Raw genomic sequence first — 19,713 nt, forward strand, 5'->3', positions numbered from 1 at the left:
TGGGGACAAGCCAACTATAGCCACTCTGGCAGTTGGGGACCAACTCCAGGTTCAGCGAGGCTGAGACTCTGGGAGGAATGCAGAGGACGTCCCACCAAGAGGAGGTGCCTTCCCCGTCAACACACTCAACTCAGGTCTGCAAATATTTGTTCTTCTTTCTGGCACCAGCTTGGGTATCCGGCTGGCTCTCTGGAGAGCTGAGCTGAAGGACGTTTCAACACTGGGTGGCTAAGGACTCCCTCAAACAAAAAGATATTGAGTAAGGAAACAAAGCAGTTTCTCTATCAGAGCCTCAGTTACTTGGGTGTAGGAAGGTGAGGGGCAAGGGAATGTGGAGCCAGGGGCTGACCATACCATGCCAGGCATAACATCACCAACACAACAAGTAGAAAAGTCCCCTAGAATTTACTGAGAGCCTCACTCATGCCAGGAAGTCACAGACCTCACACGATATCTGCTTATTAAGAGGTGGACTGTATACTGTTGTCCCTGGCACAATACCCATTGTGTAAGACCAGTTTCTTTCAGATTACTTCATGCAATGAATGATTTGAGCATGCCCTCTGCTGAAGGCCGAGACGGTCCCATCTTAGAGACGAGGACGTATGTGCCCAGAAAAGTATAGGAGCAGCGAGGGTCTCAGGAGCTGGGAGAACCCAGCATGGTCTAGCCCTAAAGCCCTGTTCTGAACTATCCAGGATACGACTTCAGCTTTGGGATGGAAGAACCTGAGGGTCCGGATATGACTGAGTTACCATGTATTTAAAAACACAAACACACTGCAAAATAACACAAATAGAAAAGAAAGAACACACAGGAGTGCACACATTTGTCAGCATGAAACCACAGCCGGTCTCCAATGAGTGGACTATGTAAACGAAAACCCCTGAAGATTGTTCAGCAGAATCAAGTGGTCATCAGGGCCTCAGTTCTTCCAGAGACTCCAGGCAGATTCCCTTCCCTGCCTTGGATTCTAGGCAGCATGACGAACCCTTGGCATTCCTGGATGGCAGCTACATTGCTCCTGCCTCGATCCTTGTTGTCGGACGATGTCCCTCTCTCGTTTCTTCACTCATCTTGGAACACCACTCAGATTGCAACCAGTAAGGGTTCTCCTTATACAGTGTGACCTCATGTTAACTACCCGCTTCTGCAGTGAGCCCATTTTCAGGCTAGGGCATGTTCTTGGACACTGGGAGTTAAGGTTGAACATGCTCTTCTGTTCAAACCGTTAAGAGAGCAGAAGCTGGTGCCTGTGAACGTCATCATATTCCATGAGCGTTGACACGTGCGTGCATCTCTAGGTGACAACATGGGACAACAGTGATGAGCCCAAGGCTGTGCTAGTGTACAGGGGTGGCTGCAGTGAGCTTCCACAGACTGAATGGCTTCAACAGCACAAGCGTATTTTCCAAACTTCTGGAGGACAGATGTCCAAATTCAATGTGCATGCGGAGGCGAGACACGTGGCCAGAACCTGTCGCCATAGTTTTCAGATGACTTTCTTCTCCCCGTGGCTTTACATCATCTTCTGTCTCTTGGTATCTGGGTCCAAATTTTCTCTCTTGGAAGGACTTCAGCTGTGATAGTTTAAGGCCCACTCTGTGACCTCATTTTAATTCAATTATGTCTTTGTGATGCTTAACTGTGCCTGTCAACTCCAGAGGGTTAAGAAATGCCCGCAAGCTCCGTAAAGCACGCCTGGGGTACATCTTGTGAGGGGTTTTCAGAGAATATCCGTTTTATCACTTCTCCGACCTAATCAATGGATTGATCCCACAATGAACTCATAATGAATATGATGTCCTTACAAAGAGCAATGAAAGTTAGGAAGTGAGGCTTAGCTAGAGGAAGTCACAGGAGATGTGTATTAGGCAAAATCCTTTGCCTTGGATTTTCCTGTATTGTCTCCTTCTGCTTCTTGGTTACCAGGATATGAAGTGCACTTCTCTACCATGCCCTCGCATCAAGATGGCCTGAAGCCTCTGGAACAGAAAGCGAAGACCCCTTCCTCCCTTCTATGCTGTTTGTCAGGTATTTGGTCACAACAGCAAGAAAAGTAACTACAATGCATTCTGCTAAACCCTATCACCGAGCAAGGTCGAATCCAGAGGCACCATGCCATAGAATTTCAACCCCAGAATGCACAGGTGGCACTACTAGATTCAAAATATTGGTGGCTAGGCCATTCTGTTTGACGCAGCTGAAAGGGAAAAATCGGTTCTGCGGTAACCACATCCTACAGTTCACTGAGAGGCTCCCTGCTCTCCCTGGCCACAACACCGCAATGCTTCCCATCCCGAAGCACACAGGATGCAGCCCATGCATGACAAGTCTGGATTCCCAGATCTTCGTGCATGTGAGGCCAGGCACCTTCATGACATAGCCAAATCCCGTTCAAAAGCACTACTTCCCTCTGCCTGCTCTGAGTCCCTGCTAACTTAGAAACAGTTGGCTTAAAAGAAAACATTATATGTGGTGCCACCTAGAGGCAGAAGCCTAGGATGGTGCCATAAAAGAAAAGGAGGACCCTCCCCGCTTACACTTCCGGGGTATCTGGGCTCCACACTTGGCACTGAAACAAGTTCTCCATCCATCATGGCAAGCCTGAGCAACGCATAAGCAAGAACTGGGCACAGTGGAGGCAAATGGAATTCAGACTCAAGTCTACACCTACTTTCCCACGTCTCTGGTTTCGGAGCGTCATTAAAATGTTTTCATTTAACACCTTTTAATCCCTCCGTGACACCCCACCAGACATGCATGTGCCCAGGCACAAGTCAGAGACAATAAAAGCCCCCACCCGTGACCAAAGACACGATGCAGTTTTCCCCAAGGAGAAATGATCCCCCTTGAGATCACTGAGAAACCCCAAGATTAAAACCTCTCCCCGAGACTGTCAGAGACAACAGGGACCGCCTACGGCAGAGCAGGCAGGTCTCAGGACATCTGCCTCTGCTTTAGCACCGTGAATGACACTTTGCTTCTACGAAAAGGTTTCCGAGGCTCATAGGACTAAAGGCCACCTTAAAAATCATTAGTGTAGAAAAACATTATTGATGTGTTAAATTTTTTTTTCCTAGTTTGGGTCCTAAATGTCACCCAGAGGTCCAAGTGTTAAAGCTTTAGTGGCAGGATTAAATGATGGAGCATGAAGAGGTGGGGTCCAGGGTTAGCACTGTGATGGGACAGTTAAGAGCACTTGCTAGTCTTCCAGAGGACCGGAGTCTCATTGGCCCAAGGTAAGCAGTCCACATCTCCATCCCTCTGGCATCCAGAGGCACCTGGCTATATTCAGGTGTGAGCTCACATGCACACACACACATGCACATGCATAATTAAAAACAATAGCTCCTTAAAGAGATAGTCTGGGCAGCCTTTAAGCCACTGGGAGTGTGTCCTTAAGGGGATGATGAGGCCCCAGTCCCTTCCTCCTCGCTCTCTCTCTGCTTCCGGTCATGATGTTTTACTTCAATGCGCACTCTCCCACCACGGCACACGAACGTCCACAGGCAACAGAGCCAACTGGGTCCTGGAGTCAAAGGTCCAGGACTCTAAAATAACCCTCTTTCTTTATAATCCATTGCAGAAATTCCTGTTAACTACAACCACAACTCGGGTAACACAGATCCATGAGTATTACAGATCCACAGGTCAGCTAAGGGACACCCGCACAGGTTAACTAGAAGACCCCTACCCCTGGGAGTCTCTGATGGAGGAAAGCTATGGGGTCTCATAAGGCCAAGACGCAAGCTCTGCGTGCCTGCTGTGCCTCTGACAACGGCTCCATCCCGTATAGCCCCCGTGGCCACCCAATGAGTTCCCAGAACACAAAGTTCCTGGCCCAGGACACTCACTGACACTCCTCGAAATGAGGAGACATCGCATTTCCTGAAACTTACGTCTCACTTTATAACCACAGAAAACAGAGGGAAGATATGAAAAGCAACTGAATAAACTGACCACTCAGGGTGTTCACCAGCCAGGAACAGAATACTAGAAGCACACCAAAGTAAGCCTCACCCCCAGCTCTAGAGGGAGGCCCCCCAGAGGCGCGCACAACAGTTCATACCCACGAGGCCCAGGTGAGAACTAATTATTCAGCAGATTCCTCACAAGGAAACATAACTAATAACTAGAAACATAAGCATTCTACCTTGTTAATTTGAAAAAATTCAAAATGCAAAATACACGAACTACTCTCAACTATTAAAATAACCAGGAAAAGCGAGTTTATTTTAAAGGTATTACTCAATGATGCCAAGGCTAAAAAAATAAGTCCCAGACTTCAGTCCTGGCCAGTGAAAGCAAAAGCACCTTCAGAAAAACAAGTGGGCAGTCTGTGGGCACAGGCAGGAAAGGCGCCCGCCCGCCCATCGGCACAGTCTCGTTTCTGAGACTCCTGTCCCGGTTAATGGGGGGGCTGCCATCCCCACTGTCAGGCTGTCAGAGCTAAAGGTGAAGCTCAGAGCAGACATTTACCTGGTACACGTGAGACCCTAGGTTCAATCCCAAGCAGCAAAAATAAAAACTGAAAAGCAAGAGTAAGGAATTTGGTGCCAAATTAGCGGATTATCATCTAGGAACTACAGCGATGGAGAAGGACCAGTGTTGAGTTCCCAGCACCCACATGTCTGTCCCTCCCGTTCCAGGGGACCCAACACCCTCATGCAGACATGCACGCAGGCAAAACACTAATGCACATAAAATTAAGCTTTTAAATGATAGAGAAAATCACTAAGATGACATCATGGAAAATTTTTCTATGGAAAAAGTGGGAATGGAAACCGGCCCTTCCGTGGTGGTTAGAACTGGGAAAGGCTGAGTGAAAGCTTCCAGGGTACTGAGTGAGTGTGTGACAGGAACAGGCTCCAAAGCCATTCCTTTGTCCTCCTCCCCTCCAATTTTACAATATGTGATGCCTTTTAAAATATTTTTTCTCTTATTTTCCAAAGCGTCTTTCCTCTACTGCAGATACAAAACATCTTCTTACAAGGTCATTTCCAGCCCCCGGTGCCCTTTCGAAAGAGCAAGGATTTGCAAGCTCTTTTCTGAAACATCTTCTCAATGACAAAGTGCCACAGAGCGCTGGACGCCATGACCTCCCAGAGGTCACAGTGGCCTCTTCACTTCTCTTCCTTGAGGCAGACAACTGTTTCAAAGAAACTTCTTTCTATGGAGGTGGCCCAGTTTCTACACTTGCTGCTCCCAGAGAAAGTGAAAGGTTCACATCTGCCCTCCCCGCTGTGCTACTGGCTCGGGCTGTACCCACCATACCGTCCATCACCTACAGAGGACATTTCTTCTGTGATCCTAAACACAAACCAAAGAGCGGAGCAGGGTGGGAGAGATGGCTCAGTGGTTAGGGCATTTGCTGCTCTTTCAAAGGACCTAAGATTGGCTCCCACCTACAACAAAGAAGATGAAAGGACAATGAAGAGTGATTTTAACAGCAGCCTCAGGCCTCAACACATACACACTTAGCACACACACACACACGTGAAAACCGAAATCCACACAATCACACCCTTACACACACGGACTACCCAGTAATTGTGTTTATAAACAACCTTTAAGCACACTATGTGTGTTTACAGTCCACACTGGCACACACAGTGCTCACAGTTAGAAGCATTCCTGCTCTTCACTGAGAGAGGACAAAAGTGGGGTCCTCTCAGAGTTAAGAATGTTTCTAATCCTACCAGTGGCTGCTATTAGAATATTCTGGGAACACTCCTAAGATTAGATATTCCCCTAAGGATGCAGGAGAGGACCACGTTTGAGTCCGGATGGTCTTCCTCCAAATCTCACACTAAGCTTCATGGCTGGAGAAAACTACAAAAGTTCAATGTCTCTGAGAAAAGGATGTTCACTTCTCTTTAATATTTAAGCAACAGTTGTTTTTCCCATTGGACACAAAACTAGGTAGACAATGTGTTTTGTATGTATAGTAAAAAAAATATTAATTATGTCTGCATCAAAACTAAGCAAATGCCTGCGGAGTAGGATGGAGGTTAGCCGGGAAGGAGCCTGTTCCAGACTACACCAAACAGCTCCAAGCAGCTGCTGACACAAGCCTTGTTGAAAACATTCTCTCTGCACCACCTCTTCCCGGGTCTGCACGAATTCTCACATACTATTCTGTACCCGCAGACGGCAGAGACCGAGAGATATGGCTGTAATGCCGCACAGCTGCGACTCGGCTCACAGAGGTGGGGCTGGACTGGTTGCTAATCCTGCATTCCCTACACAGGCATGGGTGAGTGTCACCAGCCAGCTAATGACAGTCTAAATCTACCGCTGTTCAAAGGCACACGGTGTCCTGAAAACGGTAACTTTATATTCTTATAGAGTGTTTAATGCTCCTGAAAGTTGGGCCGATGACAGGCCTCACGCATTCAATCACACTTGAAACTCAATTTTAAAATGTTCAATTTCTAGAAGTCTTAAAGTTATGCTAGAAGCAAGGAAAAAGTGACAGAGACCTAATACTTCTTTTTTTAAGTTAAGGAAAAATAATAACAATATAAAAAGAATGTTTGACGTCGGAAATTTAGTGAGAAAAATCACACATTTAGAAAATTTAATACAGCCTCCAAATCTCCCCAGTTTTCTCCTCCCCAAACCATCTCTCAAGAGCAGAAGAGTGCACGGGGATACTGTATCCCATGCAAGTGAGGGGTCAGCCTCTGAATGGGCAACACAGCTTCATACGCCACATTAGGGAGGGAGTGGCTAGCTGCACTGGGTGGCTCCAACCCTTTAGCATCAACAGTCAGAACCTCAAACCCAAGAAAGGTTCCAATAAAAATTCAAGGTCCTAGCCTCCCAGAGCCACCACTGGCTGAGAGCCAGGAGAGTCCTCCCAACAGAAGTGCCACCTGGCCTGGCTCCCAAAGCCTATGACAGAGCTGAGATGTGTGGTTCCATACCAGTTGCTCATCTAATGAACCAGGGCTATACAGGCTCCAGGGTGCCAGGAAGGTACCCTAAAGTCAAGCTCACTGTGCAAAGACCAACTCAGAGGAAGAAGAAAGACTCCTCAGGGCAGGGAGGATTTTCAGTGAACATCCCAGCCCTTCCTCTCCTTGGATTATCCTTAACCCAGATGTAATGCACGTTTCAGAGCACAACATAGACAAGGGACTAAAGAAGGAGATGGGGTAGAAGGGACCACAGAGCCCATATCGTGCGGCTACTCACTGAAAAGGGATAATCCAGTGACGATCCAGACTGTGACTATCTACAGAGCAAAGGAGGTAAGGCAGCCTAGGGACATGAGCTAGTCTGGTAGCTCACAGCAAGCCAGACGGGACCTCCTGTTCTTGACCGGGGATTCCGCCCTCATTCAGCCCCACCCACAGCCACAGGCAGCCACTCACGGCATTCCTTCTCGTCACTCTTGTCGAAGCAGTCAGGCAGCCCATCACACTGCCAGGCGCCCGGGATACACCGCCCGTTGCTGCACATGAAGTTACCTGGGATGTTGCACTCGTTGGTGAAGTTGTTCCCAGGGAGCAGCTGGCTCTCTGTGGGAGAGAGAGAACGGATAGTCAGAAGGCAAGTATAACGATCCCAGGCAGGGCCCGAGGCCTGGGCTAGCTGCGCAGCGCTCCACTAGCCACCTTTGCTTGTCTAGGTCTGTTTCCTCACCTGTGAGATGTACGTACACCTCAGCCCACCTCAATGCAGACATGCTGAAGGCACCAGCTGGGGCAGGGCAAAGGAATCGCTCTATGTCTAGCATGTAACAGGTGCTCATCTCTCTTATGAAGGTCTGTGAGAAAGAAGGCTGAAGGCATGGCTCACTTACTAAGAGCACTTGTGGCTTTTCCAGTACCCCAGTCTGGCAGATTACAACTCTCCTTCCTGGAGTCCATGATTATCTGCATGCATGTATATGCATGTGCATGCATGTGTGCGCGCGAATACACACACACACACACACACACACACACACACAAACACACACACACACACTGGTGAAAAAAACCCAAATGTTCTTTCCTAGCCAGTGGCAACTGCTAAAAATTAAAGTTTATGTATAGAAATACGTACTGGACCTCAAATATCCCAGGCCTCAGACTCACAACCCCTGCAATCACGAAGTCCTTGAATTGGGACCAAGTTGGCAAGAATATCTGATCATTTCCCTCCAAGAAATAGGATACCTCAGTCTACAAATCAATCTGCCTGACACTGTACAGGTAGAAAAAGCCAAGATGGGGCCTGCTAAGCCCTGGGAGACACTCTGATCACTACACCATTCAAAAGGTTTAAAACCAAGTTCCAAGATTCAGGTTCAAGTCCACTGAACAATCATAAAATGCCAAAGGCCCTTCCCAGCATTGCCCTTAGGCAGGAAATTAAACTGAGTCCTAATGATAACTGGTAAGGGAGGGTGCAGAACTCATCCACCTTGAACCTTGGGGCGGATTTTCCAGGAATCTGGTGGGTCAGATAGCACGGAGCCAGTGGAACCACCAAGAAGTAAAATGATCTTTACCGAAAAGGAGAAAAAGACCATTCGGCTATCACACTGCGTCTCTGACCCTCCTTGAGTCACTCAGCAAACATTTATTGGGCATTTCTGACCAGACACTTGAGCTATGAAGAAAAGATGCAAAGCTAGGGCTTCCTCCTCCGGGGCTGGGAAAGGACACAAATGCACACTGGACTTTACAACACCGTGGAGATAGCAGCTCCAATGATCTTTCACAAGCTCTGCCACAGGAAAGAGCCCCAGACTAGTGCTCCTGTTCTCAATGTGTGCCTCTCACACCACTCTGCACGTATGTATGTATGTATTTATTTACTTAGCCTCGACATGGAACGCTTCTTTTGTATTGCTCTGAATCACCTATTAAACTTCAATCAAATTGCTGTTCCCCTGCTAACATCACACCCCTCTGTTGCCTTCCTTCTGATGAGAGTTGCCCAGCTTCTCCAGGCACAGAGAAGTGTGGGGTTTTTCCGTTGGTCGGTTGGTTGGTTGGTTGGTTGGTTGGTTGGTTGGTTGGTTGGTTAGTTGGTTGGTTAGTTGGTTGGTTGGTTGGTTGGTTGGTTGGTTGGTTAGTTGGTTGGTGTTTGTTTGGTTTCGTTTTTTGGAGGCAGGGTCTATGTATCTCTGGCAAGCCTGAAACTTACTAGATAGACTGGGTTGTTCTTGAACCTGAAGATTCACCTGCCTTTGCCCTCCACATGCTGGTATTAAAGGTATGTGCCATCACTGCCCCGTGGCAAAGCTACTTTTGAAGTGATATTAAAAACACTCTTATAACTGGAACAAGCGAGCAAGGACCAGTGAGAAGGGACACAGCCGTGGGTTAGCAGTTCCAAACAAGCCCTCATGCTGTGGATTCCCCCTTGGAGACCGTCTGCTACCTGTTCCTCAATTAACAACAAACACACATGCTGCCTTTTAGAACTGAGATTTCATAGTCCATTCCAAAAGGGAAGCTACAATAAAAGGTTCCATCTCAATCCCCTCCCTGGCTCACTCTATCAGCCCTGCGCATGGTCAGTCCCTGTCTCTATCACTGCAGCAAGGATGCCAGTCCACGTAGTCACCACCCCCTCAGGAATCACCACTAGCTACAACTCCCAGCTCGGCCTCCTGCCTCACAGCATATTCCTCCAAGTCTTCATCTGTCTTCTGGACAGAAGAATCTTCCTAACCGTGACGTTTTCTTACTTTAAAAAGCTGGGGAGCCCGCTCAGTCGGTAAAGTGTTTTCCATAAGGACCTGATTCGATCCCCAGATTCCACATTAAAAAAAAAAGAGCCGGTGACTCAGTGGCTGGCACATTATTCTAAGGAAGTGAAGACAGGCAGATCCCTGAGGCTTCCTGACAAGCTAACCAAGCCTACTTGGCAAGTTCCAGGCCAATGAGAGACCCTGTCCCCCAAAAAACAAAATGGACAGAACTTGAGAAGCATCAGCAGTGAGTGTCCTGAGCTTTGGCCATCGCTCAAACATTTATGCACACACATGCATATAGACCCTTAGATACACACAAACACATATATATTCATGCACTTACACAGACCTGGGAATGCAAACATTCACACGGGCACACATGCACACACACACAGGCATTGACGAGCTCCCTGGCACTTTTTATTTACAATTCAAGACAACCAAGAGTCCAAGAAAGAAGTAGCATGTTCAGTAGAGACAGATACAAAGCAAAGGCCTGCAGATGAGGAGAACAGCGTCAAGGACCCAACGTGGGGAGGACAGCCCAGAAGGATCAGAAATAAAGGATGTGCCATTCTGACCTAGGAGTTACAAGCCCACTGTCCTACCATTTCTCCCACCCTGCCGCCCAATCCATCAGGAAAGACTCAAATTAGGACTTTCTCTGAAGGTAACACCACAAGTCACCACTAACCCTGAGAAAGAGCGGTAATTATTATCTCCAGGGGGAGATCTGGATGCCCATGGGGAGGTATCCAGACAGCAGACATATGCCGGATCCTAGCCAGACACTACATGTTCAGCCCAGAACCTCCATGTCCCTACCCTCTCCCCACCATACACACTGCAGCTGTTCGAGAACAACTGCTCCGGGTCGCCAGCCAGCAGGGAAGCCCTCTGGGCTGCGGAATGCAGAGCTGTCACTGCGGTTTGTTTGGAGATCACTTAGACTAGCTTTTGTACAGCTAACTCCTCGAAGACAAACCCCCCCACCCCCGGAAAAGTCGCCACAACTGTAAACTCTTGTTCTGATAAACAGATTTCTGGAACTAGAAACGTGGACAGATTATGTTCCAAAGACTACTCGGAAACGGCCTGCCAATCCCAGCACGCCATGCCTGGTGAGTACAACAGGAACACGCTCTGTCCTCCTCTGAGTCCCCTTAAGGGCCTCCCACCCAGTGCCTTAAGAAAATGACGTCACCAAACATAAGCGCCTAAGAAGAAACCAAAGCAAGAGAAGAGCCTCATGTTGACTGTCTTTCTAACACCCCTCAGGCCCAGCCCAGTTGCCTCTCTGGTTACCTCTCGTACCCTTTTCAACCACCAGTCTACACGGTGAAGAATTATGTGGGAATATAAACCAGGGCCTGGGAATATAAACCAGGGCCTGGACATGGTTTCTCATTGGGACTAGAGGTAAGGTGCTACTGCCATTTAACCTGTAATGGCCAGGGATGTGACGTGTCTTGCATGGAAGGGTGTGGGAGAACAGTGCAGCTCTGACTGTTGGATGCATTGTGCTGCCTTTCTCCTAATCTGCCTCCCACTGAGACACCACAACACAGAGCCATCTGCTTGGCAGTCAGTAGTGCTGAGGCAGAGAAATACCTGCTACCCAGCACTTCTCACTCCTCCCAGTGGCTTCTCTTCACACAGAGGAGTGTTTGTAACACAGCTGACAGTGTCGCCATGCCCTTCAGGAACTCTGAATTCTGACCTCAGAGAGAGGGTGTGGAGAGCTTTAGAGGCATGACCCAGCCTCTGAAGTTCCTGCACCTTCGCCCTTTAGAACCAATGTCTTGATCACATGAATGTCATTCCTGTCTCCAGGCTTCTAAACATGGGCAGGCTGACCCAGCAGAGCCTTCAGCCCATCTTCTCCCTGGTATTTGGGGCTGCACAGGATCCCTCCAAAACTTTATGCCGTAGGCCTGTTAGTATCTCGTAATGGGAGCACATTTGTCTTTAGAGAGGTAATACATCAAAATGAGGCATTAGAGCAGGCCCTAATTCAACATGACTGGTATCCTCACTGGAAAAGAAAATTAGGGCTCAGGCACATACACACACACACACACACACAGAGAGAGAGAGAGACAGAGACAGAGAGACAGAGAGAAAGAGACAGAGAGAGACAGGCAGAGAGACAGAGACAGACAGACAGACAGACCATGAAGCCACAGAGAGAAGGCAGCCATTAATAACTCGAGCAGTGGGAACTGAAAGGAACCATCCTGCTGACAGCTTGATCTCAGATCTCCCTGACTGAGATAAGCAATCTCTGACATTCAAGCCACACAATTATACTGGAAATCTAATCCAACAGGCTATCTTCCTCCTGTTCATTCTTCAACTCCAGCATAAGTCATCAAATCTGAAAACCTATCCCAGGCATCACACACATGCGCGCACACACACCCCATCACCACCACTACCACCACCACCCAGAGTCACAGACTCTGTTCACCTCAACTCTGCACCCCAGGCATCTACCGTTCCCAGCCCCCCACCCCCATAGGTATCTCTGACGACTCGAAGACCAGGCATGGCATTAGTACAATAATCGACATCCCTGAACTGCCCCATCACCCTTATCCCGTTTCTCTATGGGTAAGAGCTGTGCATACATAGTTAAAGAATACAGGAACCCGGACCTGAGCAACCTTAGAAACCTTTGCAGCCCAACAGCCAGGCATCCTAGTGGCAGCAATATTTCTTCCATCTCAGTGTCTTGGAACATATTTAAATAAAAACATGACCAGCATTAGCACAAAGCTGGCTTTCCCCTCCTCTCTTCTCTTTCCTTCATTAAGCCAAAGAATCAAGAGGAGGAGTTGCATGTTTCCACTGCAGAACATCACTAAACTGAAAATAACTGTGCCATCTGTGCACAAATGGCGAAGTAGAAGCCAAGCCCTTCCTGGTCAGGCAGAAGACAGCAGCCTGTTGCTAACTCGTCTTCCAGAGCCCCTGGCCCACAACTATTGGATGTGGGGAACAAAACCGGGACTAGAAACTCCGGTCCGGGCTAGCAGCAATCAGCCAGAACATTAAGCCAGAGACACAGACGTTTCCAGCTGAGAAATGGGAATTTCATCCTGACAGCTGTGTCCTTTGGCAGCTCTCCGCGCTCTCCACTCAGCCTCCCTCCCCAGCAGCCCCCGTCACGGTGCCGTCTGAATGGACATCTGCAAACAATCAGTAGACTCCATTTTTCGATTTCTGCCCAGTGGCCTCTCATTCTCCGGCTTCGCTTCCTGACAGTCTAGGTCTGCGGTCACCACTGGACGGGACAAGATACACACACAAGCTCATCTGTGCGGCACACACATAGCTTAGCATTCAGGCTCACAGATCTCAAATAGATCTTCCTTCCTACCACCTTTCCATGCTTTTCCCCACAACTCATTTCTTGAGACACACAGACACACCTGCACACGGACTTGCACATACACTCCCCTAGGTCAAAACCGCCTAAAGAGCTCTTCGGTGACTTGTTTACAAGCATACCTAGAACATGTCTGAGGAGCCTTTCCACTCTGGACTGTTCCCATGTGGTGTGAGCATTAACCAGAACCTCGGACATCTGTCCTGCATATTCTTCCAAAAGCCATTTGGTCCTCATCATGCAAATACCTTCCTGTTCAAGCTTGGATATGGGAGCATCTGGCTGTCACCAAGAAGGCAGCAGTCACACAAGGATGTCTAGGTCTGGCCTGGTTCCAAGCACCTGAGCTTAGCCAGGCCCTCCTGCCTTGTTAATCTACACTCCCTCTGCCCCATGAGCGCATTCCACAGTGCTGCCTCCATTCACCCATCTTAAGGGGGAGGATCACCCTGACCTATTGCTGAGAAAGTATAACATGACCCCACACTTCAGCTGGCCCTTTATATCCACAGATACAATATGAACATGATCCCTGCTGCCGGAAGAAACTCGTATGTTAGTCACATGCCGTTTCCCTCAGCAAGAGCTAAGGATGGAGAAGACACAGAATAGCAATGAAGGCCAGTCAGCGTCTGCCCAGCATCTGCCCATCACACAGTTTCACAGCTTTGTTTCTCCCAGGAAGTGCTCCAAGATGATGGATGCTTTGTTTCCTTCTTACAGAACAAGAGAGGGAGGAAGAAAGCCAGTGGCCAGTATTCAGAAAGCAAGGGCCGGTCAGGAACTCACAGTTTCCCCAAGGAGTCAGCTCTTAAATGATTTTTCTCTGGACCTCTGCCCTCTTGGGCTGAAGCTATTGCTTATATTTCATGTATGTTTTTCATGTCCGTGTATCCCTTCATGAGGAAAATTGTGTGGAAAAGGTGTTCCTGTTTCGGGGAGCTACTGAGCGACTCAGATGAGGTCTTATGTCCACTAGTTGAACCCCGAAGCACGCCAGAGCCTTGGTTTGTCCCTCTCCTAGCTCTGAGCCTTGAGATGGCAGGTTTCCTCTGTTGAAGACCTACTGCCTGTCGAAGACCTACTGCCTGCCGAAGACCTACTGCCTGCCAAAGCACATGGATGAGGCAGTAGTTTAGTAGCCTTTTTTATTTTTAAGTTCTTAGAAGAATCCCTTGCCCATTTTATAGATGAGGGGGCAGACTGAAGACAAGGCTCACCCAAGGTCACACAGCTAGAAAGGGTCAGATACCTACCACGGCAGTCCTATAGGCCAGGAACCTGGGCTGAAGTTATCGGACAGGTACCTGTCTAAAACAGAATGGCATCTCATAAGCCTTTCACTGATGGAATTTTTTTTTAATCATTAATTTTCTGTATTCCAGGTCTACCACAGACAAGAAAGGGTTTCTTTCTAGGCTGGGGATATAATAAACTTCTTGCGTAGACCAGGAATCAGACAACAGGTAATGAGCACGTGCAGCCACTTATCAACCTACAGCTGCCCCATCTGTCCACCCTCACACCTGCCTCGTGAGAAAGAGGCCATTTACCTAACAGTTCCCCCATTTACCTAACAGTTCTCCCATTTACCTAACAGTTCCCGGCCCCAGGGAACCTCAACTCTTCTGCTGCCTGTGTCTGTAGCATTCATAGACACCCCACGAATGGCTGCTGACCAGAGTACAGGGACAGAAGAGCCTGCTCACCCCTACAGACATTTATTTCCAGTTCTGACATAAATTCGTCCGAACGGCCTTGAACTTCCATTTTGCTTTGCCATATGTAATACAGTGGATCGATGATGCTGGGCCTGCGGAATAAAGCTTTTCTAAATTCTCAGGAAGAGAGGCCCAGAGTCAAGAGCTTTGAACCCATTTCCAATGGTTCTCTTTTCTTGCTTACCCAAGTCCTCACCAAGAGTGGGCTGCACAGAGGATGCTGCAAGAGCCCAATCCAATGTGCCCCACCCCCAACCTTTGGCTTAGCCAGCTCACTGCAGCAGCAAGGTTGGGGGGGGGGGTGATAAAGCTGAGCTGAAGGTCAGGAGAGGGGGTAGTCTTCTGACCAATTTCATCAGGCTGGTGATAAAGCTAATCACCCCTTCCTCAGGCTCAGAAGCAGGCGGAGGTCAAGCAAAAGGGCTGTGCTTCAGCCCCTAGTTTATCCACAGGCAGAGATCAGTGAAACCACCTCTAGCCTGAGATCCATTCCACCACAGACCATCTGCTAACACTACCCCTCCCCCTGCACCCTCCCAAATCACAGGCAAGGCTGCAACATAACAATGCCAGCAGGGGAATGAGCCAGAAAAGCAAAATGACCTTCATTCTGACCCCAAAGCACATCTTGGTGATGAAGGATTTCTCAACTAAGACTCAAAACAAGCGCAGGCCAGAAAGGAAAAGGCAGTTGAATACAAGTGCATTAAAATGTGAGGTTCCAGGTCACTGGGCAAGTTCTATGAACATGGTTCAGACGCCCCATCCACGGGGAAAAGATACAAAGGGTGGGTATGTAGAATTTTCTTGCAAAACTGCACAAGAGAAAAAAAATGTGGTGGTCAGGGGCAGGGCTGGACAAAGCATCCACAGCAGGTGATCCTACTGAGGACCACTAAATGACTGTAATCCCAGAGTAATCCCAATGGGACAAGGATGCTCCCATCCACTACTACCAGGCTTGCATAAATCTACAGCCTAGCATTTTCAAGTGGCAAGAAGTGGAACACCAGGAAGCCAGGCTTGGCACAGGTGTAGGGACTATGAAGAGCGCCCAGTGGCAACTCACGAGATTCTAGATAACCCTCCTAGGCTGCAGACAAGCATGCACAGGGTACAGGGTAACCAAGGGACGCCAAATCCGGGAGAGCGAGATAGCTAATGAGTAAAAAATGACCTGAGTCCAATCCCTGGAACCTACAATTTTAAATGAATAAATGAATGAGTGAATGGGATAGAAGCCAGAGGCAGGGGTTCCCATGAACAGAATAGGCTGGAAGCTCACATAAGCAGTACAGCAGAAACAGGAGACCCTTGATTAAACTGAGACAGAAGGGCAGAATCTACTGCAAAATAGTTTTTCTTTGTACATGTGCCTGTTCAAGCTCTGTTCTGCTTGTCTGTCTGTCTGTCTATCTGTCTCTCTCTCTCTCTCTCTCTCTCTCTCTCTCTCAGGCACACACACACTCACACACTCATGCACACGCACGCACACCACTACATGTCCACCAGAGGGAGAACAGAGAAAAGCACACCCCCTCTCCCACACTGCACAGACACCCGGGGCTTTCGCAGAATGAGCTGGGGTGAAGTGAACGTGCATGAGTAAATCTGAGAGAGCAAACTGCAGAACAGCACCCCAGACTAAGCTCAGAAAGGAGCGATTTTAGGGGACAAGGGTGTGAAGGATGACTATCCAGGTCAAGGTCATGGTCACCTGACAGTCAGGGGCACAGGTGGGCTCTAGTGCAAGCTGTCTTTCTTACAACAGTCTGAAGCAAGGAGAGCGGCAGAACCCAGGGGCGCGGTGGCAAGCAAATGGCTCGCTAGGCGCTTTTCTTGGTAACTTTCTGTGTGATTTAAAAACGTTTCATGAATAAAATTAATTACAAAGAATGAAAGCTACCCTCACATTTGAGAAAACCTACACAAGATAAACGGGACCTCTGCTGATGGTACGCTAAACTTCAAAACCCCCTCAGCTAGACAGCATGCAAGGGAGGGACAAGTGTCACTGGAGGGGACAGTGCAAATGTGAGGACATCATCTCGGAGCTTTGCTCTGTTATGAATTCTTTTCATTTTCTGAAAGGCAGCAACAGTGATAGGGTAAAAGCCAATCCTGGAGGGAAAGCCAAGTGTATCCCCCAGACAGATTTACCCACCCATATATTAAGCCATAGCATTCCAAAGGCAAAAATAACCAAGCCTAGCCACATGCCAGAGGCTTTCGATCTGAACTGTCTAAGTCAACATCGTCTTTCTTAGACCCTTCTGCTTCCCCATCGGCCGGAGGAGGCTCAGAGGGGCGGGGCGACAGAAGTTGCCATTTGCTAAATAGAGCTCCTGGGCTTTGGCCAGTATGGAGCACAAGAGAGGTGGCCTAGGAGGAGGGGCAGCAAGGAAAAGCCACCCTTTCTACTGTGAGGAATCACCAGACTCAGGTTTAACCCAAGTTCAAAGGTTTACCACCTCTGAGCCTCAGTAATCCACCTCTCTGGCAGTGTTGCTGATGGAAGGATGCTAGATGGGTAAACAGAACATGAGCAGACAATAAAGAATGCACAGCAGCAGGTGTCTGTTATGTCTGTTACTCCTTTCCTGCCACTCATCCTCACCATGATCATTTGGACGCTCTGTAATCTCCTAAGAAATCAAGAGCCCTCTGGCTCGGGAGATGGCTCCACTGGCAAAGAGCTTACCTGAGGACCAAAGCTCAACTTCTATTTCTTAACATTTATTTATTATATATAAGTACACTGTAGCTGTCTTCAGACACACCAGAAGAGGGCATCAGATCCCATTACAGATGGTTGTGAGCCACCATGCGGTTGCTGGGATTTGAACTCAGGACCTCTGGAAGAGCAGTCAGTGCTCTAACCGCTGAGCCAACTCTCCAGCCCCAAAGTTCAACTTTTAAAGAACCCACATGATATGCACATGTAATTATAATGCTCCCACAGCAAGATGGGAGGCAGAGACAGGAGAATCTCTGGGAGCTAAAGACGAGGTAGCCTCGTTGCGCAGAAGTACAACATTCCCAGCAGGCATGAGCCAGACTACAACATGTCAATTGTTCCAAGGAGTCTGCCATTGCTTCTCCATACTAAGCCTTAGTTTCCCCGTGTATAAAGCAAGGCACTGGTAGACCATGTACGAGACACTTTTCTACCCTTAATGCATCCCCCGCTTTGTTTTTGTGGATATGTACCCAACACTGGGCAAATGCACACCATCTCCCTAGCCCAGACATATTATTTAGCATTTAAAAGTAATTTCCGGATCCTTCCTCCTGTCTAACACAGAACAGCTAAGAACCAGCCCGTTGAAACACAGGCCAAAATGAAGCTAGCCAAAAGCACCAGATTCCAGGCTATGGGGGGGGGGGACCTAGTCCTGGCCTCTGCTGTCATGAGATGACAAGTCCTGTGCACCCCTGCAGCCAGAGACAGTGTCACCAGAGGACCAGGGGCTGGACCTGCCTCCTTCCCTACTGGTCCAGGGACCTCTCCAGTTCACTTGACTTACCCACCCCCTGCCATCAAGTCTCTGGAAATGAACAATTGTTTGGCTTATCACTTCCAATTAGGAGAGGAACTCTGCCGGGGGAGAGAAAGCCACCCTGTTAACGCCAAGCGAGGGTAGAATGCCTATTAACCAAGGTGTCTTCTTAAATATTCCCAAGTAGCTTAATCCATTACACCAGTCCATCCACTTCTACCGGCTGCTCACGGGCACCCGCTCTTCCCACCGAGCTGACAGCAGGCCCTCCATCGTGAGGAATTAACCGACGGAGTGCCGGCGGGACATTCTGAGAGCGGGAAGGGCCAAGCGGTACTTACAGTGGGAGCCCTCAAGGACTGCCGCTCTCAAAGCAATTTACCTGTACAAGAGACGTGTCGGGCCTGATGAGTCAGGGAGCTGGAACCCTCAGAGGAACCTGTTTGGACTTTTCAGACTGAGGAAGGTGGATTATGACCACCCTGAAAAAAAAGTTAAAACTAGTGCGGACTGGCTATGGGCAGGTCTGCAACCTCTGCAGAGTCGGAACTAGAGAGGAACCGGGCTCCACAGTGAGCCTCCACGGTAAGCCTCCACAGTGAGCCTCCACAGTGAACCTCCACAGTGAGCCTACAGTGAGCCTCCACAATGAGCCTCCACGGTAAGCCTCCACAGTGAGCCTCCACAGTGAACCTACAGTGAGCCTCCACAGTGAGCCTACAGTGAGCCTCCACAGTGAACCTACAGTGAGCCTCCACAGTGAGCCTCCACAGTGAACCTACAGTGAGCCTCCACAGTGAGCCTACAGTGAGCCTCCACAGTGAACCTGCAGTGAGCCTCCACAGTGAACCTACAGTGAGCCTCCACAGTGAGCCTCCACAGTGAGCCTCCACAGTGAGCCTCCACAGTGAACCTACAGTGAGCCTCCACAGTGAGCCTCCACAGTGAGCCTCCACAGTGAACCTACAGTGAGCCTCCACAGTGAACCTACAGTGAGCCTCCACAGTGAGCCTACAGTGAGCCTCCACAGTGAGCCTCCACAGTGAACCTACAGTGAGCCTCCCCAGTGAGCCTCCACAGTGAACCTCCACAGTGAGCCCTGAACCTAAGAGAGGAAGGGAGGGAGGGAGGGGGTAGGGAGAAAGGGAGGGAAGGAGGGAGGGAGGGGGAGGGAAGGAGGGGGGAGGAAGGAAGGGAGGACAAAAGGAAAGATAACTAAGATACAGAGTTCTTCTCATCCTAGACACATGAATGCCCACAAGCCCTAAATGCCAATACTATTTCATCCAATCTCGGGGAACAGCTTTGACACCAAGTCTCAGTTTACCCATTGGCAAAAGGGAAACAGACCAAAACTTGAACCTAAGAAGCTCCATGAGTAAGAAAGGAAAAACTGAAATG

The 19,713-nt window shown here is 48.8% G+C and overlaps 1 protein-coding gene across 4 annotated transcripts in view; it reads right to left on the reverse strand.

Moving 5' to 3' along the window:
- Positions 1–19,713, reverse strand: part of LDLRAD3 (low density lipoprotein receptor class A domain containing 3) — a 221,703-nt gene that overhangs the window by 145,954 nt on the left and 56,036 nt on the right. For 2 of the 4 annotated variants that reach the window (XM_080931147.1, XM_080931148.1), the window contains exon 2: positions 7,383–7,529. In XM_080931147.1, coding sequence (XP_080787273.1) covers positions 7,383–7,529 — 147 coding nt within the window. The remainder of the gene's footprint in view (positions 1–7,382; positions 7,530–19,713) is intronic. The other 2 variants (XM_080931149.1, XM_080931150.1) reach the window with 1 other exon arrangement.

Source organism: Micromys minutus (assembly GCF_963924665.1).
Source record: "Micromys minutus genome assembly, chromosome: 17".
NCBI classification, from domain to species: Eukaryota; Metazoa; Chordata; class Mammalia; order Rodentia; family Muridae; genus Micromys; species Micromys minutus.